The following is a 27,242-nucleotide window of genomic DNA, read 5'->3' as shown; positions in this document are numbered from 1 at the left end:
GCCTGTTCCACCTCCTCTTTGGTTCTCCTCCTCGCTAAGTCCTTCTGGACCACCTAGGTGCTGGAACCCCACCAGCTCCCCTTCTCAGGCAGATTCCTGCCCGCTGCAGCGCCCTGCCCGCTCGGCAGCAGCGGCTGGAACAAGCCGGGGCAGACGCCGTGCGTGTGGCTGCCTGCGGAGCAGCCCAGCGCCCCGCAGCCCGCGGCCGCTCCCGCCGCCGGCCGCCCGCGCCGGGCATCCGCGCCCCTGCCAGCCGCGGGCCTCGCCGCTCCGCGCAGCCCGCAGCGCCGGGAGGGCTCGGTAGCAGCAAGCCAAGAGTTTGAAGGTAGGTTAAGGCTTCATCGGCGGCGGCGGCGTGCCGGTTGGGGCCGCCGGGCTGCGCGCCGGGCTCGCCCAAAGCGCTCCGGCAGGTTTGGCTGCGCCGCTGCAGCACGGCGCAGGGACCTGAAGGAACCTGCGCGGCTCTCTCCCAGCCTGGCCTCAGAACTCGCTTCACCCAGCCACGCTGCCAGCTCTCAGGAGCTGCCTTTGTGAGGTGTGTCACGGCCAGCATCTGCAACAATGGTTTCTAGGTCCAGTTGCGGATCGCTGGATCCTCTGCTCCTGGGAAGGAGGAACTGTGGCAGCCTTGCTCAGAGCAGAGCCAGCAGCGCTCTGCCATGGGCCCAGAGTGGCTGTGGTGCCATGTGCTGCACCAAAGCTCGGCCACTTCTCTTAGAGGAGCGGCTGAGGGAGCTGGGGGGGTTCAGCCTGGAGCAGAGGAGGCTGAGGGAGACCTCATTGCTCTCTGCAGCTCCCTGAGAGGAGGCTGCAGGGAGCTGGGCTTGGGCTCTGCTCCCAAGGAACTAGAGATAGGACAAGAGGAACTGGCCTGGAATTGTGCCAGGGGAGGCTTAGGTTGGAGAGGAGGAAAAATTTGCTGCCAGAGTGGTCAGGTCTTGGCAGAGGCTGCCCAGGGAGTTGGTGGAGTGCCCATGACTTGGAGGTGTTCCTGGGGCCAGGGTTTGGTGGCCGTGGTGGGGCTGGGCTGGTGTTGGACTGGGTGAGCTTGGAGGTCCCTAGAGGTGTTCCAGGAGCTGTAGATGTGGTGCTTCAAGCTGTCATGTAGTGGTCATGGTAGCTGGGTTACAGTCGGACTCAGTGGGGGTCTGAAGGGTCTTTTCCAACCTGAATGATTCTCCTCCTGTGTGCTCCTGGCCGAGCCGGTGCCCAATGCTACCCCCTGCCCAGACTGGCAGGGGAACAACGCTGCCTTAGGAGGAGCTGTGACAGCATGGGCAAAGCGCTGCACTGACAAACCTCAACTCATGGCATGGAGCTTGAGCCCACCAAGGTTTCCTAGCTCCTGTGGGACCCCAAAAGGACCAGAGGGAGCCTCTCACCACGCTCAGACCGCTGCCTGCGATGGAAGGCTTTCAGTTCACGCAGCAGCCCTGCTGCCCAGCCCTGCCAGACCCCAGCTGTCCCATGCAGAGCCCATTCAGGTGTCCTGTCCGCTGGGCCCTGTCTCAATAGCTCCTGACTGGGGTGGTGCTTTGCCTAGGCCTTTCCCGGGCCCTGATAAGAGCACCCTACGAGCTGGGTTCAGCCTGCAGGCTATCAGCTACAGCCAGAGACTAACCACCACGTCTCAGTTTGCCTTTCCTCCCTCAGACGCGCGGTGTGCCGGCCAGAGAGGGCAGGCTGTGCGGGCAGCCGAGGGGAGGCTCAGCCCGGGGCAGTGCCCTGCCTGTGCGGGCAGGCTGTGCGGGCAGCCGAGGGGAGGCTCGGCCCGGGGCAGTGCCCTGCCTGTGCGGGCAGGCTGTGCGGGCAGCCGAGGGGAGGCTCGGCCCGGGGCAGTGCCCTGCCTGTGCAGGCAGGCTGTGCGGGCAGCCGAGGGGAGGCTCGGCCCGGGGCAGTGCCCTGCCTGTGCGGGCAGCCTGTGCGGGCAGCCGAGGGTCGGCTCGGCCCGGGGCAGTGCCCTGCCTGTGCGGGCAGGCTGTGTGGGCAGCCGAGGGGAGGCTCGGCCCAGGGCAGTGCCCGGTCTGTGCGGGCAGGCTGTGTGGGCAGCCGAGGGGAGGCTCGGCCCGGGGCAGTGCCCGGTCTGTGCGGGCAGGCTGTGTGGGCAGCCGAGGGGAGGCTCGGCCCAGGGCAGTGCCCTGCCTGTGCGGGCAGGCTGTGTGGGCAGCCGAGGGGAGGCTCGGCCCGGGGCAGTGCCCTGCCTGTGCGGGCAGCCTGTGCGGGCAGCCAACGGGAGGCTCGGCCCGGGGCAGTGCCCTGCCTGTGCGGGCAGGCTGTGCGGGCAGCCAAGGGTCGGCTCGGCCCGGCCCGGGGCAGTGCCCGGTCTGTGCGGGCAGCCGAGGCTCGGCTCGGCCCAGGGCAGTGCCCTGCCTGTGCGGGCAGGCTGTGCGGGCAGCCGAGGCTCGGCTCGGCCCAGGGCAGTGCCCGGTCTGTGCGGGCAGCCTCGGCCCGGGGCAGTGCCTGGTCTGTGCGGGCAGCCGAGGGGAGGCTTGGCCCGGGGCAGTGCCCGGTCTGTGCGGGCAGCCGAAGGGAGGCTCGGCCCGGGGCAGTGCCCGGTCTGTGCGGGCAGTCTCGGGCCGGGGCAGTGCCCGGTCTGTGCGGGCAGCCGAGGGGAGGCTCGGCCCGGGGCAGTGCCCGGTCTGTGCGGGCAGTCTCGGGCCGGGGCAGTGCCCGGCGTGCGGCCTGCAGGTGGAGGGCACGGCCGCGGCTCTCCTCGCCGCGGTACCGGCAGGGCTGGGCGCTTTCGACGGCAGCAGCTCTGCTCCCGCAGCGGGCACAGGGCCGGGGCGTGCTGGGCAGGGGGAATGAGCTGCTCCCCCATCCCGAACCCCGCGTAGGAGCCATCTCTGCCGCTGCCGAGGGGAGAGCAGCCCCGCAGCCGCAGGGGAGGGCGGCCCGGAGGCAGCGGGCGGGAGGCGGCGGGCGCCTGCAGCGCGGCTCCCGCCAGGCCTTCCCCTCGGCCCGGTGCTGCCCAGCAGGGGCCGTCTCGGGCCTGGCAGCAGAGCCATGGCCCTGGGGACGGAGAGCAAAAACCCCGCAGCCCCCGGGGGAAGGGGCGCAGGGGAGAGCGGGGCGACGGCAGCAGCACCGCGGTGACCCTCCCGGGCGAGGCGGCGGCCGGCGCCCTGCCCCCTCTCCCAGCTCCCAGCTCCCAGCTCCCCGCCGCCCCAGGGACCGCCCCCGGGGCCGCCCCGCGGCCAGGCCGCGGTGGGCGGGCGGCGGCCGCTGATTGACAGGCGGCGCGGCCCACCGGGAGGGCGGTGGCGGCGGGGGCCGCCTATCAGGGGCGGCCGCCGCGCGCGGCGGGGCGGGGCGCTGGGCGGGGCCGCGGCCGCCGGCGGGGCGCGCTCCCGCTCCGCCGCGCTCCCCCCGCACGCACATTGTCCGGGCGGCGGCAGCGGCGGCAGCGGCGCAGCGCCCCGGCGCCCGGTGCCAATGCGGGGCGGGCGCGGCACGCCGGGGGCGCCTCCACCACCGCGGTGGAAACTTCGCCTCGCCGCTGGGCCGACGAGCGGCTGAACCCCCGGCGGGGCCGGGCCGGGCCGGGCCGGGCGGGGAGGAGCGGCGCGGAGCGGCGGCGGCGACCGGGGAGGGTGGAGGAGCGGTGTGTCCGCCTCGGCGGCGCGGGGGGTGCCTCGTCTCGTTTGATTCGTCTCCGTTGGAACAAACCCCACGGAATAATCTTATCCCGCTTTAAACTTCCGCGCCTCGCATCCCGCCTGCCGGGGTGGGCGAGCCGGTGAGTGACCGCCGGGCCGGGGCCGGGGCCGGGGCCGGGGGGGTGGGACGGGCCGGGACGCGCCGTCGCGGGGGCTGCACCCAGCGCCTGGGCGGGGCCGGGCCGGCCGTGCCGCCGCCGCCACCTGTTAGCGGGGCGGCTGCGCCCCGAGCCCCGGCAAGTTTGTGCCCCCGGTGCCGGGGGTGCCTCTGCCGTGCCCCGGGGGAGGGAGGGAGCCCTGGGGCGGCGGCGGCGGCGGCGGCGGCGGCGGCGGGGCCGGGAGGTGCTGGGGGCGGTGTCGCGGAACCCACCTGCCCGCGCCATGACTCTGCTGCCTGGGCGCTGCCCGACGGGCCCGGTGGCGCCGGCACGGGGGCACCGCTGCCCCCGCGCCTCTGCACCCCCGTGCGGCCCTCCTTCCCCCTTCCTGCCCCACCTGGGGCCCTTCCTCCTCCCTCGTGCACCCCCGTGGGCCACCATGGAGTCTCTTTTCCCCTGCCCTCCTCTGCATCCTGATCCTTCCTCGTTCAGCCCCTTCCTGCTCCTCCAGCCCTTCCCAAGCTGCAGCTCCTCTCCTTCTCTCCCTGCTCCCCATCAGTGCCTTAACTGCAGTTCTCGACCCCCTCTCGACCCCCTCTCGACCCCCTCTCGACCCCCTCTCCCTTCCCTCCCTTACACCTCCAGTTTTATAGCCCCTGTGATGCCCCCATGGGAAAGCCCTGGCACCCCCCCCCCCCCCAGAGCCCCTGTGATGCCCCCAAGGGAGAGCCCTGGCACCCTTCCCCAGAGCCCCTGTGATGCCTCCAGGGGAGAGCCTTGGCACCCCCCCCGAGCCCCTGTGATGCCTCCAGGGGAGAGCCTTGGCACCCCCCCAGAGCCCCTGTGATGCCCCCAGGGGAGAGCCCTGGCACCCACCCCCAGAGCCCCTGTGATGCCCCCAGGGGAGAGCCCTGGCACCCACCCCCAGAGCCCCTGTGATGCCCCCATGGGAGAGCCCTGGCACCCACCCCCAGAGCCCCTGTGATGCCCCCAGGGGAGAGCCCTGGCACCCACCCCCAGAGCCCCTGTGATGCCCCCAGGGGAGAGCCCTGGCACCCACCCCCAGAGCCCCTGTGATGCCCCCAGGGGAGAGCCCTGGCACCCACCCCCAGAGCCCCTGTGATGCCCCCATGGGAGAGCCCTGGAGCTCAGCTCAGGGGCTGGCTGTTTGGGTGGGCTGCTGGCAGGGGGGGCTGCTCAGGGGGGGCTGCTGGCAGGGGGGCTGCTGGTGCAGCAGCAGTGCCTTGACCAAAGCCCAGGTCCCCCAGGCTCGGCTCAAGGCCTTGCCTAGTTCAGTGGCCTAGGTCAGGTCTGTGGCCCTGGTGGCCTGGAGCTGCCTGCCCCCCACCCCCCGGGGAGGGCCTGGAGCTGCCCCCCGGGAGGGCCTGGAGCTGCAGCAGGGCTCCAGGCTCCTGCTGAGGCTGTGTGGTGATGGAGCTGAGGTTCTGCAGCCCTTTGTGGCCTTCCCTGGGCTCCCTGCACCAGGCCTGGCTGCGGTGTCTGAGGCTGGGGCTCCCCTCGCTTGCCCTGCTGGCTGCAGCCCAGCACAGGCTCTGCCCTCTGGGCTGCAGGAGGGCTGCTGGCTCCTGGGGAGCTTCCCATCAGCCAAACCTCGAGGGGGAAGCAACCCCTGTGCTCGTCCTGTGCTCACAGGCAGCACGCCTCAGCCATGGCTCTGGCCCAGAGAGCTGTTTCCATCCTTCCTTGCATGAGAGGAGAGGCTGAGGGAGCTGAGGCTGCTCAGCCTGGAGGAGAGGAGGCTCAGGGGAGACCTCATTGCTTTCTACAACTCCCTGCAGGGAGGCTGGAGCCAGGTGGGGGTTGGGCTCTGCTCCCAGGCACCCAGCACCAGAACAAGAGGACACAGTCTCAAGCTGTGCCAGGGGAGGTTTAGGCTGGAGGTGAGGAGAAAGTTCTTCCCAGCAAGAGAGATTGGCCCTGGGAATGTGCTGCCCAGGGAGGTGGTGGAGTCCCCATCCCTGGAGGTGTTCAGGAGGAGACTTTACAGGGTGCTTGGTGCCATGGGTTAGTTGATTAGATGGTGCTGGGTGATAGGTTGGACTCAATGATCTCAAAGTTCTCTTCCAACCTGGTCTGGTCTATTCTATTCTATCTTGCAACTATTTCCCTCTCTGTGTTGAGGGCCAGGCTGGATGAGGCCCTGAGCAGCCTGTGCTGGTGGGAGGGGTCCCTGCCCTGGCAGGGGCTGGCACTGGCTGGGCTCTGAGCTCCCTTCCAGCCCAAGGCATGCTGTGGGGCTGAGCCCAGCCTGGCACTGCTGGCCCTGCAGGCTGGAGCTGGCTGTGAGGCTCTGTTGGGGCTCAGCTGAAGGGCTGTGTTGGGGTTCAGCTGTGGGGCTGAGCCCAACCTGGCACTGCTGGCCCTGCAGGCTGGAGCTGGCTGTGAGGCTCTGTTGGGGCTCAGCTGAAGGGCTGTGTTGGGGTTCAGCTGTGGGGCTGAGCCCAGCCTGGCACTGCTGGCCCTGCAGGCTGGAGCTGGCTGTGAGGCTCTGTTGGGGCTCAGCTGAAGGGCTGTGTTGGGGTTCAGCTGTGGGGCTGAGCCCAGCCTGGCACTGCTGGCCCTGCAGGCTGGAGCTGGCTGTGAGGCTCTGTTGGGGCTCAGCTGAAGGGCTGTGTTGGGGTTCAGCTGTGGGGCTGAGCCCAGCCTGGCACTGCTGGCCCTGCAGGCTGGAGCTGGCTGTGAGGCTCTGTTGGGGCTCAGCTGGAGGCCTGGGGGCTGTGTGCTGGCTGTTGGTCAGCCTGTCCTTGCAGAGCTCCAGCTGGGGGCCTGAGGCCTTTGCCCAGCAGCTTGTCTGTGCCTCTGAGTCCATCCATTGCCCTCTCTGTGGGCCTGGGCTGGCAGCTGCCAGCAGGTCTCTGGCTGGCTGGGTGAGCCTCTCCTTTCACAGGCTCACAGTGTCACTAAAGCTGGAAGAGACCCCAAGGATCATCCAGTCCAAGCTGTCACCACAGACCTCATGACCAGACCATGGCTCCAAGTGCCACATCCAATCCCCTCTGGAACACCTCCAGGGATGGGGACTCCACCACCTCCCTGGGCAGCACATCCCAATGCCGAACGACTCGCTCGGTGAAGAACTTTCTCCTCACCTCGAGTCTAAACCTCCCCTGGCACAGCTTGAGACTGTGTCCTCTTGTTCTGCTGCTGGGTGCCTGGGAGAAGAGACCAACCCCTTCCTGTCTACAACCACCCTTCAGGGAGTTGTAGAGGGCAATGAGGTCTCCCCTGAGCCTCCTCTTCTGCAGGCTAAGCAACCCCAGCTCCCTCAGCCTCTCCTCACAGGGCTGTGCTCCAGACCCCTCCCCAGCCTTGTTGCCCTTCTCTGGACACCTTCAAGTCTCTCAATGTCCTTCTGAAACTGAGGGGCCCAGAACTGGACACAGGGCTCAAGGTGTGGCCTGAGCAGTGCTGAGCACAGGGCACAATGACCTCCCTGCTCCTGCTGGCCACACTGTTCCTGCTGCAGGCCAGGATGCCCTTGGCCTTCTTGGCCTCCTGGGCACACTGCTGGCTCCTGTTCAGGCAGCTGTCAATCAGCACCCCCAGGTCCCTCTCTGCCTGGCAGCTCTCAGCCACTCTGCCCCCAGCCTGTAGCTCTGCCTGGGGTTGCTGTGGCCAAAGTGCAGCCCCTGGCACTGGGACTTGTTGAATGCCATCCTGTTGGCCTCTGCCCATCTGTGCAGCCTGGCAAGGTCCCTCTGCAGAGCCCTTCTGCCCTCTAACTGACCAACATCTGCTCCCAGCTTGGTGTCAGCTGCACATTTGCTGATGACTGACTCCATCCCCTCCTCCAGATCATCAATGAAGATGTTAAAGAGGCTGGGGCCCAGCACTGCTCCCTGGGGCACACCACTGCTGCCTGGCTGCCAGCTGGCTGTGGCACCATTCACCACCACTCTCTGGGCTCAGCCTCCAGCCAGTTCCTCACCCAGCTCAGAGAGCTGCTGTCCCAGCCAGGGGCTGACAGCTTGGCCAGGAGCTTGCTGTGGGGGATGGTGTCCAAGGCCTTGCTGCAGTCCAGGCAGACCACATCCACAGCCTGCCCCACAGCCCCCAGGCAGTCACCTGGGCATGGAAGGAGCTCAGGCTGGAGAGGCAGGCCCTGCCCTTCCTAACTCCATGCTGGCTGGGCCTGAGCCCTTGGCCATCCTTCAGGTGCAGAGCTGTGAGGGCAGCAGGGCTGTGTGGTGATCCCTTCCATCTGCACAGCCAGCTGATCTTGTCATCAGCCATAAGTGCCTCTCTTTGGGATGTTGCTGTGGGATTCAAGCAGGGCTTAGGACTCCAGGGACACTTTCCTGGCCCCAAGGACTCATCCTTGGTGTGGCTCTCTTCTGAGGGCAGCCCCAGAATGGAGGCTGGAAGGGACCCCCTGCAGATCATGGAGCACTGCCCTGTGAGGAGGGGCTGAGGGGCCTGGGGCTCTTGGGGCTGGGAAAGAGAAGGCTGAGAGGGGATTTAATAGATGTCTGTATCTGAGGGCTGGGGGGCAGGAGGGAGAGGCCAGGGCCAGGCTCTGCTCAGCTGCACCCTGGGACAGGACCAGGGGCAGTGGATGGAAGCTGCAGCACAGGAGGCTCCACCTCAGCACCAGGGGCAACTTCTTTACTAAGGCTCCCAGAGCCCTGGGCTGCCCAGGGAGGTTGTGGAGCCTCCTCTGGAGCCTTCCCAGCCCTGTCTGGATGTGCTCTGTGTCACCTGAGCTGGAGACTCTGCTCCTGCTCTGGCAGGGGCTGGACTGGATGAGCTCTTTGGGTCCCTTCTGACCCCTGACATCCTGGGGGGAGCTACTAGCTTCTCCTTCCCTGCCTCCCCCCTGCCCCCTGGCCAGCAGGGAGAAGAGCCAGAAGCAGAGAAGTTAATCCCAGCACAATGCAGCCAAGGTCAAGCAGAAGCCACTTAGCATCTCCCAGAGCAAGGAAGCAAGAAGAGGAGAGAGATTGCTTTGGTACAGCCACTTCCAGTTCCTTATCTCCTCCAGTGGGGTTGCTCAGAGGGATCTCTGTTCCCCTTCTCACACCCAGCAGGGATTTGTTTCCTTTCTACTACTTTACTGCTCAAGATCTGTGACCAGGTTTAAAGCCATAGCCTAAAACACCCAGGGCAGGGCAGCCAGGGCAGGGCAGGATACCCAGAGCAAGGCAGGATACCCAGGGCAGGATACCCAGGGCAAGGCAGGGCAGGATACCCAGGGCAAGGCAGGGCAGGATACCCAGGGCAAGGCAGGGCAGGATACCCAGGGCAAGGCAGGGCAGGATACCCAGGGCAGCCAGGGCAGGATACCCAGGGCAAGGCAGGGCAAGGTACCCAGGGCAAGGCAGGGCAGGATACCCAGGGCAAGGCAGGGCAGGATACCCAGGGCAGGGCAGGGCAAGGTACCCAGGGCAGGGCAGGGCAGGATACCCAGGGCAGGGCAGGGCAGGATACCCAGGGCAGGGCAGGGCAGGATACCCAGGGCAGCCAGGGCAGGATACCCAGGGCAAGGCAGGGCAAGGTACCCAGGGCAGGGCAGGATACCCAGGGCAAGGCAGGGCAGGATACCCAGGGCAGGGCAGGGCAAGGTACCCAGGGCAGGGCAGGGCAGGATACCCAGGGCAGCCAGGGCAGGATACCCAGGGCAAGGCAGGGCAAGGTACCCAGGGCAGGGCAGGATACCCAGGGCAAGGCAGGGCAAGGTACCCAGGGCAGGGCAGGGCAGGATACCCAGGGCAAGGCACCCAGGGCAGCCAGGGCAAGGTACCCAGGGCAGGGCAGCCAGGGCAGGATACCCAGGGCAGCCAGGGCAAGGTACCCAGGGCAGGATACCCAGGGCAGCCAGGGCAAGGTACCCAGGGCAGGATACCCAGAGCAAGGCAGCCAGGGCAAGGTACCCAGGGCAGGATAGCCAGGGCAGGGCAGCCAGAACACAGCCAGGTGGGGCTGGAAGCTCTCCAGAGCAGGAGCCTCCACAGCCTCCCTGGGCAGCCTGCTGCAGGCCTCCAGCAGCCTCACCCCCCAGAGGTTTGCCCTGGTGCTGAGGGCAGTGAGCAGTGGCAGCAGCCAGGAGGCTGCAGCAGGGGGGGGAGCGCTGCTGGGTGCCTCTGGCACTGCTGGGCACGGTGGCCTCATCCCTGCTGCCTCCTGGGGCTCCCTGGCACACCTCCCAGCATGTGCCTGGAGGTGTCTGACCCGGGGGCTCTGACAGCCCCAGGTCTGCAGGCTCTCAAGGGGATTCCCTTGCTACTGTGCTGGGCCAGGCAGGGGGGGAAACAGGCCCAAAATTTGCTCTTTTGCCTTCCCCCCCCCCCCCGGTTTTCCTAGGGAGGGTTGGAAAAGGTCCTCAGGAAGCTGCTCCCTGTGAGGGTGGAGGTGCTGAGGCAGCTTTGTCCACCTGGCCCTCAGTCACCCAACTCTCCCTCCCTTGAAGAGCAGCACAGCTCAGCTCACAAATGTAAACCTCTGCTTCACACACTGCAGCCCACTGCACACTGCTGAGCTGCTCCTCCACCAGCACCCCCAAGGCCTTTTCTTCAGGGCTGGGGAGCAGGGAGCACTGCTTGCAGCCCAGAGAGCCAAGCAGAGCCTGGGCTGCAGCAGCAGAAGTGTGGCCAGCAGGGCCAGGGAGGGGATTCTGCCCCTCTGCTCCACTCTGCTGAGACCACAGCTGCAGCTCTGGGGCCAGCTCTGGAGCCTCTGTGCCAGGAAGGCTCTGGAGGGGCTGGAAGGTGTCCAGAGCAGGGCCAGGAGGAGGAGCAGAGGGCTGGAGCTGCTCTGCTCTGGAGACAGCCTGAGAGAGTTGGGGTTGTGCAGGCTGGAGAGGAGAAGGCTCCCAGGAGACCTTCTGGTGGCCTTCCAGGAGCTGCAGGGGGCTGCAAGCAAGCTGGGAAGGGACTTTGGAGGGGGTCAGGGAGGGATAGGGGTCTGGGACACCTCTGAGGGGGGCAGGAATCAGGCCTGGGACAGAAAGGCAGCAATGGGCACTGGCAGCCCAGAAGGCCAAGGGCAGCTGAGCTGCCAGTGCCCATTGCCAGAGGTGGAGGGAGAGGATCCTGCCCCTCTGCTCTGGGGTGTGAGGGAGGGACAGGACTGGGGGGGATGGAGCAGAGGTAGAAGTGGGGAGATTGAGATTGGCTGTGAGGAAGAAGTTGTTGCCCATGAGAGAGCCTGGCACAGGCTGCCCAGGGAGGTGGTGGAAGCCTCCTGCCTGGAGGTGTTTGCAGCCAGGCTGGAGGTGGCTGTGAGCAACCTGCTGTGGTGTGAGGTGTCCCTGCCCAGGGCAGGGGCTTGGAGCTGGCTGAGCCTTGGGGTCCCTGCCAGCTCTGGGAGCCTTGGGGTCCCTACCAACCCTGGGGTTCTGTGCTAATCTGTTTCTGCCCTGATGGTTGGATCAGCTCTGGAGCTGCCTGGAGCCCACAGATGATTAATCAATTCAGTGATTGGGGCCAGTGAAGGCTGAGCTGAAAGCCATGGATCTGGTTGCCAGCTGCCAGCCTGCAGCTCTGCCATGGCACCTTCCTCTTCCTCCTCCTCTTAGCTTTGCTCTCCAGTTTTCATTCCACTTCCCCCCCCCATGGCTTCTCTTCTCCTGACCTCTTTCCTTTCCTCTTCCCTTTCCCCTCCATTATTCTTTGTCTCTTTCCTGCTGGGGTTTTCCTTTCAGCCTTCCTTCTGCTTCCTTCCTCAGCCTCTCTTTCCATGCTTGAGTCCCCCGTGGGGCAGCTTCCCTCCCCTTCTCCTCCTTGCTGGTGGAGGTTGTTTGCTGGCCAGGCAGCTCAGCTAAGCCTGGAGTGTGTTTCAAGCCAGCAGGATGGTGAGAGCAAGCCCAGGCTGGCTGAGAGGGGTCTGCTGGGGGGGGATGCTGCCCTGCCTCTCCCTGCCTCTTTGGGCTCTCACAGGAAGGCTCTTCCTGCCCTCCTGCAGGGTCTGCACAGCTCTTCCTTTCTGCCTCTCCTCCTCTTATGCCTTTCCTGAAGTGAATCTCTTTCTGTGGCCCAGGGACAGGTTGGGCTCAGTGGTCCTGGAGACCTTCCCCAACTGAACCAATTCCATGGGAACAATGAGGATCAAATTCACAGAACCACAGCAGGGGCTGGGCTGGAAGGGAGCTCAGAGCTCAGCCAGCTCCAAGCCCCTGCCATGGGCAGGGACCCCTCCCACCAGCACAGGCTGCTCAGGGCCTCATCCAGCCTGGCCCTGAACACCTCCAGGCAGGAGGCAGCCACAGCCTCCCTGGGCAGCCTGTGCCAGAGTCTCCCCAGCCTCACTCTCAACCATTTCTTCCTCCTCTCCACTCTCAGTCTCCTCTCTCCCAGCTCAAAGCCATTGTCCCTCAGCCTGGCACTCCCAGCCCTTGGCCAGAGTCCCTCCCCAGCTCTCCTGGAGCCCTTCAGGCACTGCAAGGCTGCTCTGAGGTCTCCCTGGAGCCTTCTCTTCTGCAGGCTGCACAGCCCCAGCTCTCCCAGCCTGGCCCCACAGGGGAGGCTCTGCAGCCTCTGCTCATCTTGGTGGCCTCCTCTGGAGCCTCTCCAGCAGCTCCAGGTCCTTGTGCTGGGGCTCAGAGCTGGAGGCAGTGCTGCAGGAGCAGAGCAGAGGGCAGAATGCCCTCCCTGTGCTGCTGCTCTGGGGGAGCTGTGCCCTGCCCTGGCAGTGCTGAGCTGTGTGCTGGCTGCAGGGCTGCTGCTGCAGGCAGGGAGCTCAGCTCTGTGTGTCAGAGCTGCCTGAGTGCAGCTGCCTGCCCCTTGTGCCTGTGGCAGGAGGCTGTGCTGGGCTGGACTCAGTGCTTCCTCCACTGCCCTGTGGAAGGCTGTGGGCAGCACTCAGGACCCTGCCCCGGGGTGGGTGGCATGGTGGTGCCAGGCTGAGCTGACTGGGGGACAGGGGACCAAGAGGACTCTCCTGTGGCAGGTAATGATTTACTGTGGGCTGAGAGAGCAGCTGCTGGTGCTTGGTTTGTAGTGACAGGTGTCCATAGGAAATGGCTCCAGGATGATCCTCTTCTGGGTCTTGCCACCCAGCCCTTGGTGCCTGTGCAACACAGGGGCTGGACTGTGAGCTCTGACAGCAGAGCTTCATCAGGGACTCTCACTGCTGGAGCAGGGGGTTAGGAAAGGCAGAACAGGCCCAGAGAGCTTCTCCTGCCCTTCTGCTCTGCCCTGCTGAAGCCACAGATGGAGTCCTGGGTCCAGTGCTGGGCTCCCCAGTTGCAGAGGGCCAGGGAAGTGCTGGAGAGAGCCCAGGGCAGGCTGCAGAGCTGCTGAGGGGCCTGGAGCAGCTCTGGGAGCAGCAAAGGCTGAGAGCCCTGGGGCTGAGAGCCTGCAGAAGAGCAGCCCCAGAGGGCAGCTGAGCAATGCTCAGCAAGAGCTAAAGGAGCTGTGGGGGGCAAGAGGCTGGGGCCAGGCTCTGCTCAGTGGTGCCCAGGGACAGCACAAGGGACAGCAAGGGGCACAGAGTGGCAGCCAGGAGGTTGGAGCTGAGCAGGAGGAGAAAGTTGTTTGGTGTGAGGCTGCTGGAGGCCTGGAGCAGGCTGCCCAGAGAGGTTGTGGAGGCTCCTGGGGTGGAGAGCTTCCAACCCCCCCTGGGCACTGTGCTGCTGGGGGTGCCCTGCTGGGGGTGCCCTGCTGGGGCAGGGGCTGGGCTGGGTGAGCTCCAGGGGTCCCTTCCTGCCCCCAGCATGCTGGGCTGCTGCTCTGGCTGACACAGAGCAGCCTGAATGCTGCAGTGAGAAGAGGCTCTCAGTGCTCAGTATCTTAATGCATGACCTGCCCATGGTGCCCCTGTGATGGCAACCTGGGCTCTTGGAGCAGGCTGAGGGAGCTGGGGGTGTTCAGCCTGGAGAGGAGAAGGCTCCAGGCAGAGCTCAGAGCAGCTGCCAGGACCTGAAGGGGCTGCAAGAAGGCTGCAGAGAGACTGTGCCCAAAGGGCTGCAGGGCCAGGCCCAGGGGCAATGGCTTCAGAGCAGAGCAGAGCAGATGGAGATTGGATGTGAGGAACAAGTTCTGCCCCAGGAGGCTGCTGGAACCCTGCAGCAGGCTGCCCAGGGAGGTGGCTGAGGCTCCATCCCTGGAGCTGTTCCAGGGGAGGCTGGAGGGGCAGGGCTGCTGCCTCCTCTCCCTGTGCTCTGCTGGTGAGTGCCAGGCAGCCAGCAGCTCCTGCTGGAGGCTGGGCTGCCCGGCCCGGGGGGCAGCCTGGCAGCACAGCAGGAGCCTGGGGGCCAGGCTGGCAGAGGCTTCTCCTGGGCACAGCTGAAGCCCTCTCAGATCAGGCTGCTCATCTGCAAGGGAGATGTGGAGCTGGGGGAGCTGAGTTGGGCTGTGTGTGGGAGCAGAGCCTTGACAAGCACAGAGACAGACACTGCTGCCATGGCTCTGGGAAGAGGCTGCTGCTGCCTCAGCATCCCTGGGAGCCCAGCAGCTGAGAGGGGGAACCTGGGGCCTGTGAAGTGAAGAGGAGGTCATCCCCTTGCTGGGAGAGGGAGAGGCTGAGGCCTAAAAAGTAGGGGAGCAGGAGTGAAATAACAACCTGCCAGTACCTGCAGGGGGTCTGCAGGAAGGCTGCAGAGAGACTGTGCCCAGAGGCCTGCAGGGGCAATGGCTTCTGCCCCAGGAGGCTGCTGGAACCCTGCAGCAGGCTGCCCAGGGAGGTGGCTGAGGCTCCATCCCTGGAGCTGTTCCAGGGGAGGCTGGAGAGGGCTCTGGGCAGCCTGCTGCAGGGGAGGATGTCCCTGCTGGGGGCAGGGCTGGGGGAAGATGCCCTCTGGAGCTCCCTTCCAGCCATGCTGGGAGTCTCTGAAAGGAGCAGTGCTGCTCTGCTCTCCCTGCAGGGGGGAAGGCTGGGTGGCAGATTGGCTTGGCCAGGAGCACTCTGAGCTGGGTGAGGAACTGGCTGGAGGCTGAGCCCAGAGAGTGGTGGTGAATGGTGCCACAGCCAGCTGGCAGCCAGGCACCAGTGGTGTGCCCCAGGGAGCAGTGCTGGGCCCTGTGCTCTTTAACATATTCACTGATGATCTGGATGAGGGCAGTGAGTCCATCAGCAGTAAATGTGCAGCTGACACCAAGCTGGGGGCAGGAGTTGATCTGCTGGAGGGTAGAGAGGCTCTGCAGAGGGACCTCGACAGGCTGGGCAGATGGGCAGAGGCCAAGGGCAGGAGATTGAACACATCAAGTGCCAGGGGCTGCACATTGGCCACAGCAACCCCAGGCAGAGCTACAGGCTGGGGGCAGAGTGGCTGAGAGCAGCCAGGCAGAGAGGGACCTGGGGGTGCTGGTTGATGGTAGACTGAACATGAGCCTGCAGTGTGCCCAGGCAGTCAAGAAGGCCAAGGGCATCCTGGCCTGCATCAGGAACAGTGTGGCCAGCAGGAGCAGGGAGGTCATTGTGCCCTGTGCTCAGCACTGCTCAGGCCACACCTTGAGTCCTGTGTCCAGTTCTGGGCTCCTCAGCTTCAGAAGGACATTGAGAGACTTGAAGGTGTCCAGAGAAGGGCAACAAGGCTGGGGAGGGGTCTGGAGCACAGCCCTGTGAGGAGAGGCTGAGGGAGCTGGGGTTGCTTAGCCTGCAGAAGAGGAGGCTCAGGGGAGACCTTCTTGCTCTCTGCAGCTCCCTGAAGGGAGGTTGGAGCCAGGTGGGGGTTGGGCTCTGCTCCCAGGCAAGCAGCACCAGAACAAGAGGACACAGTCTCAGGCTGTGCCAGGGGAGGTTTAGGCTGTAGGTGAGGAAGAAGTTCTACACAGAGAGAGAGATTGGCCCTGGGAATGTGCTGTGCAGGGAGGTGGTGGAGTCCCCATCCCTGGAGGTGTTCAGGAGGAGCCTTGACAGGGTGCTTGGTGCCATGGGTTAGTTGATTAGATGGTGTTGGATGATAGGTTGGACTCGATGATCTTGAAGGCCTCTTCCAACCTGGTCTGCTCTGCTCTGTTCTGCTCTGTTCTGCTCTGCTCTGCTCTGCTCTGCTCTGCTCTGCTCTGCTCTGCTCTGCTCTGCTCTGCTCTGCTCTGCTCTGCTCTGCTCTGCTCTGCTCTGCTCTGCTCATTGCTGCCTATTTCTGCCTTTCTGTCCCAGGCCTGATTCCTGCCCCCCTCAGAGGTGTCCCAGACCCCTATCCCTCCCTGACCCCCTCCAAAGTCCCTCCCCAGCTTGCTTGCAGCCCCCTGCAGCTCCTGGAAGGCCACCAGAAGGTCTCCTGGGAGCCTTCTCCTCTCCAGCCTGCACAACCCCAACTCTCTCAGGCTGTGCTCACAGCAGAGCAGCTCCAGCCCTCTGCTCCTCCTCCTGGCCCTGCTCTGGACACCTTGCAGCCCCTCCAGAGCCTTCCTGGCACAGAGGCTCCAGAGCTGGCCCCAGAGCTGCAGCTGTGGTCTCAGCAGAGTGGAGCAGAGGGGCAGAATCCCCTCCCTGGCCCTGTGGCCACAATCTCCTCTCTCCCAGCTCAAAGCCATTGTCCCTCAGCCTGGCACTCCCAGCCCTTGGCCAGAGTCCCTCCCCAGCTCTCCTGGAGCCCTTCAGGCACTGCAAGGCTGCTCTGAGGTCTCCTTGGAGCCTTCTCTTCTCCCTTCTTCGTATCACAGGGGCACAGCACAGGCTGCTGGCAGCAGGAGCTGCCTCCTGCCTGTATGTGCACAGCCCCTGCCCCCTGCCTGTGGCTGTGAGCTTTCCTCCCAGCCCTCTGCTGCTCTCCCTGCCAGGGGCCAGTCCCAGCCTGCTTTTTCTGCAGGGCTTGTCCCACTTTTCTCACAGGCAGCCTTGGGCAGTGCTCTGGGGCCAGGGGCAGGGCCAGGAGGAGGAGCAGAGGGCTGGAGCTGCTCTGAGCACAGCCTGAGAGAGTTGGGGTTGTGCAGGCTGGAGAGGAGAAGGCTCCCAGGAGACCTTCTGGTGGCCTTCCAGGAGCTGCAGGGGGCTGCAAGCAAGCTGGGGAGGGACTTTGGAGGAGGTCAGGGAGGGATAGGGGTCTGGGAATCAGGCCTGGGACAGGGAGTCAGCAATGGGCACTGGCAGCCCAGAAGGCCAAGGGCAGCTGAGCTGCCAGTGCCCATTGCCAGAGGGGGAGGGAGAGGATCCTGCCCCTCTGCTCTGGGGTGTGAGGGAGGGCCAGGACTGGGGGGGATGGAGCAGAAGTAGAAGTGGGGAGACTGAGATTGGCTGTGAGGAAGAAGTTGTTGGCCAGGAGGGTGGTGAGAGCCTGGCCCAGGCTGCCCAGGGAGGTGGTGGAAGCCTCCTGCCTGGAGGTGTTTGCAGCCAGGCTGGAGGAGGCTGTGAGCAACCTGCTGTGGTGTGAGGTGTCCCTGCCCATGGCAGGGGGTTGGAGCTGGCTGAGCCTTGGGTTCCCTCCCAGCCCTAGCAGCTCTGTGAGCCTCTGCTCTCAGTGCCTGTGTCCTGGGGGGGATCATTTCCCTACCCTGTGAGGACCTCCTGAGCCCTGCTCCAGCCCTCAGGGTAGTTGATATACATGGAATACACCAGGTTGGAAGAGGCCTTCAAGATCATCAAGTCCAACCCCTCAACCAATCCATCACCACCTAAACAACTAACCCATGGCACCCAGCACCCCATTAAATCTCCTCCTGAACACCTCCAGGGATGGGGACTCCACCACCTCCCTGGGCAGCACATTCCCAGGGCCAATCTCTCTCTGTGTAGAACTTCTTCCTCACCTCCAGCCTAAACCTCCCCTGGCACAGCTTGAGACTGTGTCCTCTTGTTCTGGTGCTGCTTGCCTGGGAGAAGAGCCCAACCCCCACCTGGCTCCAACCTCCCTTCAGGGAGCTGTAGAGAGCAATGAGGTCTCCCCTGAGCCTCCTCTTCTGCAGGCTAAGCAACCCCAGCTCCCTCAGCCTCTCCTCACAGGGCTGTGCTCCAGACCCCTCCCCAGCCTTGTTGCCCTTCTCTGGACACCTTCAAGTCAGCTCAACCTCCTTCCTGAACCTGAGGAGCCCAGAACTGGACACAGGACTCCAGGTGTGGCCTCAGCAGTGCTGAGCACAGGGCAGAATGACCTCCCTGCTCCTGCTGGCCACACTGCTCCTGATGCAGGCCAGGATGCCCTTGGCCTTCTTGGCCCCCTGGGCACACTGCTGGCTCCTGTTCAGCCTACTGTCACCCAGCACCCCCAGGTCCCTCTCTGCCTGGCTGCTCTCAGCCACTCTGCCCCCAGCCTGTAGCTCTGCCTGGGGTTGCTGTGGCCAATGTGCAGCCCCTGGCACTTGGCTGTGTTCAATCTCCTGCCTTTGGCCTCTGCCCATCTGCCCAGCCTGGCAAGGTCCCTCTGCAGAGCCTCTCTACCCTCCAGCAGATCCACTCCTGACAGGATGCCCTGACAGGAGCTGCCTGCTTTGCAGCAGCTGCTCACACTGCATCCCCTCTGACCCTGCTGCTTCACCTCCACCTCTCTGTTGCCTTCCTTGCCTCTGCCCAGCCCCTGCAGGGAGGGAAGAAGCCCCCTGCAGCCCTGTGCCATTTGGCATGACTCAAACAGTGCTCAGCAAAGGCACCAGGGGCAGGGGCTGTGGGGGAGCAGGAGGGGAGAGGAGCCTCAGAGCACAGAGGGGGAACAGAGGCCTCATAGCTGTTACCTTTGCTAAGGAGACTGACAGAGCAAAGAGAGCCTCAAGGAGTGAGAAGGGAAGGAGCACAGAGTGTGGTGTCCTGGTGCACATCCCTCTGTGTGCCCCCAGCCCTGCCCAGAGCCAGCCCTGTGCTGAGCTGCAGCCAGAGCAGGGAGAGAGCAGCACAGGGAGGGGATTCTGCCCCTCTGCTCTGCTCTGCTCAGCCCCCACCTGCAGCACTGCCTCCAGCTCTGGGGCCCCCAGCACAAGAAGGACCTGGAGCTGCTGGAGAGGCTCCAGAGGAGGCCACCAAGATGAGCAGAGGGCTGCAGAACCTCCCCTGTGGGGCCAGGCTGGGAGAGCTGGGGCTGTGCAGCCTGGAGAAGAGAAGGCTCCAGGCAGACCTCAGAGCAGCCTTGCAGTGCCTGAAGGGCTCCAGGAGAGCTGGGGAGGGACTCTGGCCAAGGGCTGGGAGTGCCAGGCTGAGGGACAATGGCTTTGAGCTGGGAGAGAGGAGACTGAGAGTGGAGAGGAGGAAGAAATGGTTGAGAGTGAGGCTGGGGAGACTCTGGCACAGGCTGCCCAGGGAGGCTGTGGCTGCCTCCTGCCTGGGGGTGCTCAGGACCAGGCTGGATGAGGCCTTGAGCAAGCTGTGCTGGGGGGAGGGGTCCCTGCCCATGGCAGGGGCCAAGAAGGCCAAGGGCATCCTGGCCTGCATCAGGAACAGTGTGGCCAGCAGGAGCAGGGAGGTCATTGTGCCCTGTGCTCAGCACTGCTCAGGCCACACCTTGAGTCCTGTGTCCAGTTCTGGGCCCCTCAGTTTCAGAAGGACATTGAGAGACTTGAAGGTGTCCAGAGAAGGGCAACAAGGCTGGGGAGGGGTCTGGGGCACAGCCCTGTGAGGAGAGGCTGAGGGAGCTGGGGTTGCTTAGCCTGCAGAAGAGGAGGCTCAGGGGAGACCTCATTGCTCTCTGCAACTCCCTGAAGGGAGGTTGGAGCCAGGTGGGGGTTGGGCTCTTCTCCCAGGCAGCCAGCTCCAGAACAAGAGGACACAGTCTCAAGCTGTGCCAGGGGAGGTTTAGGCTGGAGGTGAGGAGAAAATTCTTCCCAGAGAGAGTTGTTAGCCATTGGGATGTGCTGCCCAGGGAGGTGGTGGAGTCCCTGTCCCTGGAGGTGTTCCAGAGGGGATTGGATGTGGCACTTGGTGCCATGGTCTGGTCATGAGGTCTGTGGAGACAGCTTGGACTGGATGATCCTTGGGGTCTCTTCCAGCCTTGGTGATGCTGTGAGACTGAGAACAGGCCTGGGGTGCTGGGAGCTGCTGGCAGAGGCTGAGAGCAGGAGCTGCTCCCTGCAGTGGGTGCTGAGCAGGGGATGCAGCTCCTGAAGCCTTCTGCTCAGCTCCACAGCCTGCAGCCACATCTGCATCCGGCACTGGGGGCTGCAGGCTGGGCCCAGGGGCTGCAGGGGCAGGGCTTGGATGATTTGCTCTATTGTAACCCAAGGCCAAAGCTGCAGGACTCAGCCTGGGCTGCCCTGCAGCAGCTCCTCCACTCTGCTGCCCAGGGGCAGGGCTGGGGCTGGCCTGGGGCTGGGCAGGGCTGGGGCAGGGGCAGAGCTGGGGTAGGGCTGGGGCTGGGCAGAGGCAGGGCAGGGGCTGGGGCTGGGGCAGAGCTGGGGTAGGGCTGGAGCTAGGCAGGGCAGGGGCTGGGGCTGGGCAGGGGCAGGGCTGGGGCAGGGCTGGGGCAGGGGCAGAGCTGGGGTAGGGCTGGGGCTGGGCAGGGGCAGGGCTGGGGCAGGGCTGGGGCAGGGGCAGAGCTGGGGTAGGGCTGGGGCTGGGCAGAGGCAGGGCTGGGGCAGGGGCAGAGCTGGGGTGGGGCTGGGCAGAGGCAGGGCTGGGGGAGGGGCAGAGCTGGGGTAGGGCTGGGGCTGGGCAGAGGCAGGGCTGGGGCAGGGGCAGAGCTGGGGTAGGGCTGGAGCTAGGCAGGGCAGGGGCTGGGGCTGGGGCAGGGGCAGGGCTGGGGCAGGGGCAGAGCTGGGGTAGGGCTGGGGCTGGGCAGGGGCAGGGCAGGGGCTGGGGCAGAGCTGGGGTAGGGCTGGGGCTGGGCAGAGGCAGGGCTGGGGGAGGGGCAGAGCTGGGGTAGGGCTGGGGCTGGGCAGGGGCAGGGCTGGGCTGGGGCTGGGCAGAGGCATGGCTGGGGCTGAGCAGGGGCTGGGCTGGGGCTGGGCAGGGGCTGAGCAGGGGCAGGGCTGGGGCTGAGCTGGGCAGGGGCTGGGCAGGGGCTGGGCTGGGGCTGGGCTGGGGCTGAGCAGGGGAACTGGAGCAGGGCAGAGTTAGGTTGGACACCAGGAGGGAGTTGTGCCCAGGGAGGCTGGGGAGACTCTGGCACAGGCTGCCCAGGGAGGTGCTGGAGGCTCCATCCCTGGAGCCATTCAGGCTCAGCCTGGCTGTGTCCCTGGGCAGCCTGCTCTGGCTGGAGCTGTCCCTGCTGCCCATGGCAGGGGGTGGCACAGGATGCCCTTGTGACTGCTGCCCTCTGTGACTGTGTGCCCTGGGCTCCATTTCATCCCTGGAGCTCCTGCAGTATCATTTTTCCCCCAGCCTGACCTTTTCAAAGGCCTCTGCTCCATGAAATGAAGACCCCAAACCCTCCCAGCAGCCCCCCTGCCCCTGCTTGCCCTGGGCAGGGCAGGAGGTCCCCGTGGGGGAGGTTCTGCAGGCAGCAGGCAGCTCAGCAGCCCAAACCATTTCCATTGCAAACTGTTCCTGGGGAGCAAGGCCTTGGATGTGCTTCCTGAGGGCAGCTTCTGAGCCTGCCCCCTGGCTCCATCCCTGGTGCTTGGATGCATGCCCTAGGAAAAGCCCAGGCTGCCCTCTCTGGCTGCCCCCAGACCCCTGCCCCATTAGTGAGCTCATTAGGGCTTGATTAGCATGCAGGGCACAGCTCAAAGCACTCCTGGGGGAGGGAGCCAACCTCCCCCCTAGCTGTCCCTGCCCCAGGAGGCTGGGCAGGGGGCAGGGGGGCTGGGGGGCAGTGCCAGCCCTGCCAGCTTGAACAAAGCCCCAGCAGGAGCCCAGAGGCTTTCCCAGCCACAGCCTCTGCTGGAAGCTCTCTGCCTCACGTGGAGAGGGGAAGGCCAAGAGCCTGCTTTGGGCTCCTGGCTTCAGGACCTCCTGAGAGCTCAGCCTGGGCTGCTCTGCAGCCTCCTGCCTGAGAGCATGGCAGGAGGGTCAGCTCCTGACCATGGCTGGACTCCTGGCACAGGCTGAGACCCCAAAGCTCAGCCAGCTCCAGCCCCCTGCCATGGGCAGGGTCCCTTCCCCCCAGCACAGGCTGCTCAGGGCCTCATCCAGCCTGGCCCTGAACACCTCCAGGCAGGAGGCAGCCACAGCCTCCCTGGGCAGCCTGTGCCAGAGTCTCCCCAGCCTCACTCTCAACCATTTCTTCCTCCTCTCCACTCTCAATCTCCTCTCTCCCAGCTCAGAGCCATTGTTCCTCATCCTGGCACTCCCAGCCCTTGGCCAGAGTCCCTGCCCAGCTCTCCTGGAGCCCTTCAGGCACTGCAAGGCTGCTCTGAGGTCTGCCTGCAGCCTTCCCTTCTCCAGGCTGCACAGCCCCAGCTCTCCCAGCCTGGCCCCACAGGGGAGGCTCTGCAGCCTCTGCTCATCTTGGTGGCCTCCTCTGGAGCCTCTCCAGCAGCTCCAGGTCCTTGTGCTGGGGGCCCCAGAGCTGGAGGCAGTGCTGCAGGTGGGGGCTGAGCAGAGCAGAGCAGAGGGGCAGAATCCCCTCCCTGTGCTGCTCTCTCCCTGCTCTGGCTGCAGCTCAGCACTCAGCTGGCTCTGGGCTGCCAGGGCCCAGTGCTGGCTCCTGGGCAGTTTGTCACCCCCTGGCACCCCCAAGGCCTTCTCCTGCAGGCTGCTCTCAGCCACTCCTCCCCCAGCCTGGATCTGTGCTGGGATTGCCCTGCCCCAGCTGCAGGACCTTGCACTTGGCCTGGTTGAGCTTCATGAGGTTACAGAGTCATGGAGTTGTTTGGGCTGGAAAAGGCCTCTGAGCTCCTCCAGTCCCACACCAGCCCAGCCCCACCATGGCCACCAAGCCCTGGCTCCAGCTGGCCACAGGAACCCCTCCAGCCATGGGGACTTCACCACCCCCCTGGGCAGCCTCTGCCAGGCCCTGACCACTCTGCCACCAAAGACATTTTTCCTCCTCTCCAACCCAAGCCTCCCCTGGCACAATTCCAGGCCAGTTCCTCTCCTTCTGTGCCCTGAGCCTGGGGAGCAGAGCCCAAGCCCAGCTCCCTGCAGCCTCCTCTCAGGAGCTGCAGAGTGCAGATGTTGGGGCAGGGGCAGCAGCTGCTGGGGCACTGCCAGCTGCCCCCCCCCCCCCCCCCCCCCCCCCCTGGTTTGGGTACTTTACAGCACTGGAAGCCCTGAGGTGGCTTGGGACACTCCTGGGCCCAGCACCATTCCTGGGCCCAGCACCACTCCTGGGCAGCCCTGGGCCCAGAGCCTGCTCCCGCCCGTCCCCTTATCTCGCCCGTCCCCTTATCTCGCCCGTCCCCGCTGCCGGCCGTCCCCTATCCCGGCTGTCCCCGCTCCGGCCCGGCCCTTATCCCACCCGTCCCCGCTCTGGCCCGTCCCCTTATCCCGGCCCGTCCCCGCTCCGGCCCGTCCCCGCTCCCGGCCGTCCCCTTATCCCGGCCCGTCCCCTTATCCCGGCCGTCCCCGCTCCCGCCCGTCCCCTTATCCCGGCCTGTCCCCTTATCCCGGCCCGTCCCTTATCCCGGCCCATCCCCTTATCCCGGCCGTCCCCGCTCCCGGCCGTCCCCTTATCCCGGCCCGTCCCCTTATCCCGGCCTGTCCCCTTATCCCGGCCCGTCCCTTATCCCGGCCCATCCCCTTATCCCGGCCGTCCCCGCTCCCGGCCGTCCCCTTATCCCGGCCCGTCCCCTTATCCCGGCCGTCCCCGCTCCCGGCCGTCCCCTTATCCCGGCCCGTCCCCTTATCCCGGCCCGTCCCTTATCCCGGCCCGTCCCCGCTCCGGCCCGTCCCCTTATCCCGGCCCGTCCCCTTATCCCGGCCCGTCCCCTTATCCCGGCCCGTCCCCGCTCCCGCCCGTCCCCTTATCCCGGCCCGTCCCTTATCCCGGCCCGTCCCCTTATCCCGGCCCGTCCCCGCTCCCGGCCCGTCCCCTTATCCCGGCCCGTCCCCGCTCCCGGCCGTCCCCTTATCCCGGCCCGTCCCCTTATCCCGGCCGTCCCCGCTCCCGGCCGTCCCTTATCCCGGCCCGTCCCCTTATCCCGGCCTGTCCCCTTATCCCGGCCCGTCCCTTATCCCGGCCCATCCCCTTATCCCGCCCGTCCCCGCTCCCGGCCGTCCCCTTATCCCGGCCCGTCCCCTTATCCCGGCCGTCCCCGCTCCCGGCCGTCCCCTTATCCCGGCCCGTCCCCTTATCCCGGCCCGTCCCTTATCCCGGCCCGTCCCCGCTCCGGCCCGTCCCCTTATCCCGGCCCGTCCCCTTATCCCAGCCCGTCCCCTTATCCCGGCCCGTCCCTTATCCCGGCCCGTCCCCCTTATCCCGGCCCGTCCCCTTATCCCGGCCCGTCCCCGCTCCCGCCCGTCCCCTTATCCCGGCCCGTCCCCTTATCCCGGCCCGTCCCTTATCCCGGCCCGTCCCCTTATCCCGGCCCGTCCCCGCTCCCGGCCCGTCCCCTTATCCCGGCCCGTCCCCTTATCCCGGCCCGTCCCCTTATCCCGCCCGTCCCCTTATCCCGGCCCGTCCCCTTATCCCGGCCCGTCCCTTATCCCGGCCCGTCCCCTTATCCCGGCCCGTCCCCGCTCCCGGCCCGTCCCCTTATCCCGGCCCGTCCCCTTATCCCGGCCCGTCCCCCTTATCCCGGCCGTCCCCTTATCCCGGCCCGTCCCCTTATCCCGGCCCGTCCCCTTATCCCGGCCCGTCCCCTTATCCCGCCCGTCCCCCCTTATCCCGCCCGTCCCCCCTTATCCCGCCCGTCCCCTTATCCCGCCCGTCCCTTATCCCGCCCGTCCCCCTTATCCCGGCCCGTCCCCCCTTATCCCGCCCGTCCCCCCTTATCCCGCCCGTCCCCCTTATCCCGGCCCGTCCCCCTTATCCCGGCCCGTCCCCCCTTATCCCGCCCGTCCCCCCTTATCCCGCCCGTCCCCCCTTATCCCGCCCGTCCCCCCTCTCCCGCCCGTCCCCCCTTATCCCGCCCGTCCCCCCTCTCCCGCCCGTCCCCCAATCCCGGCCCGTCCCCCTTATCCCGCCCGTCCCCCTTATCCCGGCCCGTCCCCCTTATCCCGGCCCGTCCCTTATCCCGGCCCGTCCCTTATCCCGGCCCGTCCCCCTTATCCCGGCCCGTCCCCTTATCCCGGCCCGTCCCCTTATCCCGGCCCATCCCCTTATCCCGGCCCGTCCCCTTATCCCGGCCCGTCCCCTTATCCCGGCCCGTCCCCTTATCCCGCCCGTCCCCCCTTATCCCGCCCGTCCCCTTATCCCGCCCGTCCCTTATCCCGCCCGTCCCCCTTATCCCGGCCCGTCCCCCCTTATCCCGCCCGTCCCCCCTTATCCCGCCCGTCCCCCCTCTCCCGCCCGTCCCCCCTTATCCCGCCCGTCCCCCCTCTCCCGCCCGTCCCCCAATCCCGGCCCGTCCCCCTTATCCCGCCCGTCCCCCTTATCCCGGCCCGTCCCCTTATCCCGGCCCGTCCCTTATCCCGGCCCGTCCCTTATCCCGGCCGTCCCCTTATCCCGGCCGTCCCCTTATCCCGGCCCGTCCCCTTATCCCGGCCCGTCCCCTTATCCCGCCCGTCCCCTTATCCCGCCCGTCCCCCTTATCCCGGCCCGTCCCCTTATCCCGGCCGTCCCCTTATCCCGGCCCGTCCCCTTATCCCGGCCGTCCCCTTATCCCGGCCCGTCCCCTTATCCCGCCCGTCCCCCTTATCCCGGCCCGTCCCTTATCCCGGCCCGTCCCTTATCCCGGCCCGTCCCCCTTATCCCGGCCCGTCCCCCTTATCCCGGCCCGTCCCTTATCCCGGCCCGTCCCTTATCCCGGCCCGTCCCCCTTATCCCGGCCCGTCCCCTTATCCCGGCCCGTCCCCTTATCCCGGCCCGTCCCCTTATCCCGCCCGTCCCCCCTTATCCCGCCCGTCCCTTATCCCGCCCGTCCCCTTATCCCGCCCGTCCCTTATCCCGCCCGTCCCCCTTATCCCGGCCCGTCCCCCCTTATCCCGCCCGTCCCCCCTTATCCCGCCCGTCCCCCCTCTCCCGCCCGTCCCCCCTTATCCCGCCCGTCCCCCCTCTCCCGCCCGTCCCCCAATCCCGGCCCGTCCCCCTTATCCCGCCCGTCCCCCTTATCCCGGCCCGTCCCCCTTATCCCGGCCCGTCCCTTATCCCGGCCCGTCCCTTATCCCGGCCGTCCCCTTATCCCGGCCGTCCCCTTATCCCGGCCCGTCCCCTTATCCCGGCCCATCCCCTTATCCCGCCCGTCCCCTTATCCCGCCCGTCCCCCTTATCCCGGCCCGTCCCCTTATCCCGGCCGTCCCCTTATCCCGGCCCGTCCCCTTATCCCGGCCGTCCCCTTATCCCGGCCCATCCCCTTATCTCGCCCGTCCCCTTATCCCGCCCGTCCCCTTATCCCGGCCCGTCCCCTTATCCCGCCCGTCCCCTTATCCCGCCCGTCCCTTATCCCGCCCGTCCCCTTATCCCGCCCGTCCCCTTATCCCGTCCCGTCCCCTTATCCCGCCCGTCCCCCCTTATCCCGCCCGTCCCCTTATCCCGGCCCGTCCCCTTATCCCGCCCGTCCCCTTATCCCGCCCGTCCCCCCTTATCCCGCCCGTCCCCTTATCCCGGCCCGTCCCCTTATCCCGCCCGTCCCCTTATCCCGCCCGTCCCCTTATCCCGGCCCGTCCCCTTATCCCGCCCGTCCCCTTATCCCGCCCGTCCCCTTATCCCGGCCCGTCCCCTTATCCCGCCCGTCCCCCCTTATCCCGCCCGTCCCCCTCTCCCGCCCGTCCCCCAATCCCGCCCGTCCCCCTCTCCCGCCCGTCCCCCTCTCCCGCCCGTCCCCCTTATCCCGCCCGTCCCCCCTCTCCCGCCCGTCCCCCCTATCCCGCCCGTCCCCGCTCCAGGCCATCCCTGCAGAGCTCCACTCACACTGCTGCTGCCTCCTTCTCTGCTCCAAGCTTTACCTCCCTGGCACCTTCCGCCCCGTGGGGGAATCAGGAGAGCTTGGTGGAGAGTGGAGCTGCTCGGAGCTGCCTCTGTGCCTGCTGCCAGCCACACTTCAGCACTGAGGTTGGGCTTCCCTGGGGGCTCTGCTCTGCTTTGAGCCATCCTGCTGGGGGGCCTTGACCTCCAGGGCATGCTGAGCAGCTGCCTCTTCTCTTCAGCTCTGCCTTGGCCTCTCCACCTTCTTCATAGCCTGCCCCCTGCCCTGCCCTGCTGGGAGCACCCCTGGAGGCTGGTGTGCAGTGTTGGTCTCCCCAGCTCCAGGCAGGGATCTGCTGGGGAGAGCCCAGGGGGCGCTGATGGAGGGACTGCAGCAGCTCCTGGGAGGGAAGCCTGAGAGCCCTGGGAGTGTGGAGCCTGGAGAGGCACAGAGGCACAGAGCTGGCAGGGCTGGGAGGTAGCTCAAGTCCCAGCCCCCTGCCCTGGGCAGGGACACCTCACACCACAGCAGGTTGCTCACAGCCACCTCCAGCCTGGCTGCAAACACCTCCAGGCAGGAGGCTGTTGTTGAGGGTGCTGGAGCCCTGGAGCAGCCTGAGAGGGACTCTGAGCAGTGTCTGTAAATACCTGAAAGTGGATGCCAGGAGGAGGAGCAGAGGGCTGGAGCTGCTCTGCTCTGAGCACAGCCTGAGAGAGTTGGGGTTGTGCAGGCTGGAGAGGAGAAGGCTCCCAGGAGACCTTCTGGTGGCCTTCCAGGAG

General features: G+C 66.4%; 2 protein-coding genes across 2 annotated transcripts in view; both read left to right on the top strand.

The window, feature by feature from the left end:
* The first annotated feature begins 3,606 nt into the window (after positions 1-3,606).
* Positions 3,607-27,242, top strand: part of LOC104305653 (GTPase HRas) — a 41,950-nt gene continuing 18,314 nt past the window's right edge. Inside the window, exon 1 of the mRNA XM_054171656.1 lies at positions 3,607-3,739. The gene's annotated coding sequence lies outside the window, so the exon portion shown is untranslated. The remainder of the gene's footprint in view (positions 3,740-27,242) is intronic.
* LOC128898367 (basic proline-rich protein-like) lies at positions 4,041-26,608 on the top strand. Its single transcript, XM_054171997.1, has 3 exons — positions 4,041-4,076; positions 22,778-26,338; positions 26,498-26,608. The coding sequence occupies exons 1-3, from the start codon at positions 4,041-4,043 to the stop codon at positions 26,606-26,608; spliced, it is 3,708 nt and encodes a 1,235-aa protein (XP_054027972.1).

The sequence above is a fragment of the Dryobates pubescens genome, chromosome 22, assembly GCF_014839835.1.
Source record: "Dryobates pubescens isolate bDryPub1 chromosome 22, bDryPub1.pri, whole genome shotgun sequence".
Taxonomy (NCBI): Eukaryota; Metazoa; Chordata; class Aves; order Piciformes; family Picidae; genus Dryobates; species Dryobates pubescens.
This window is presented reverse-complemented; position numbering and strand designations above follow the sequence as displayed.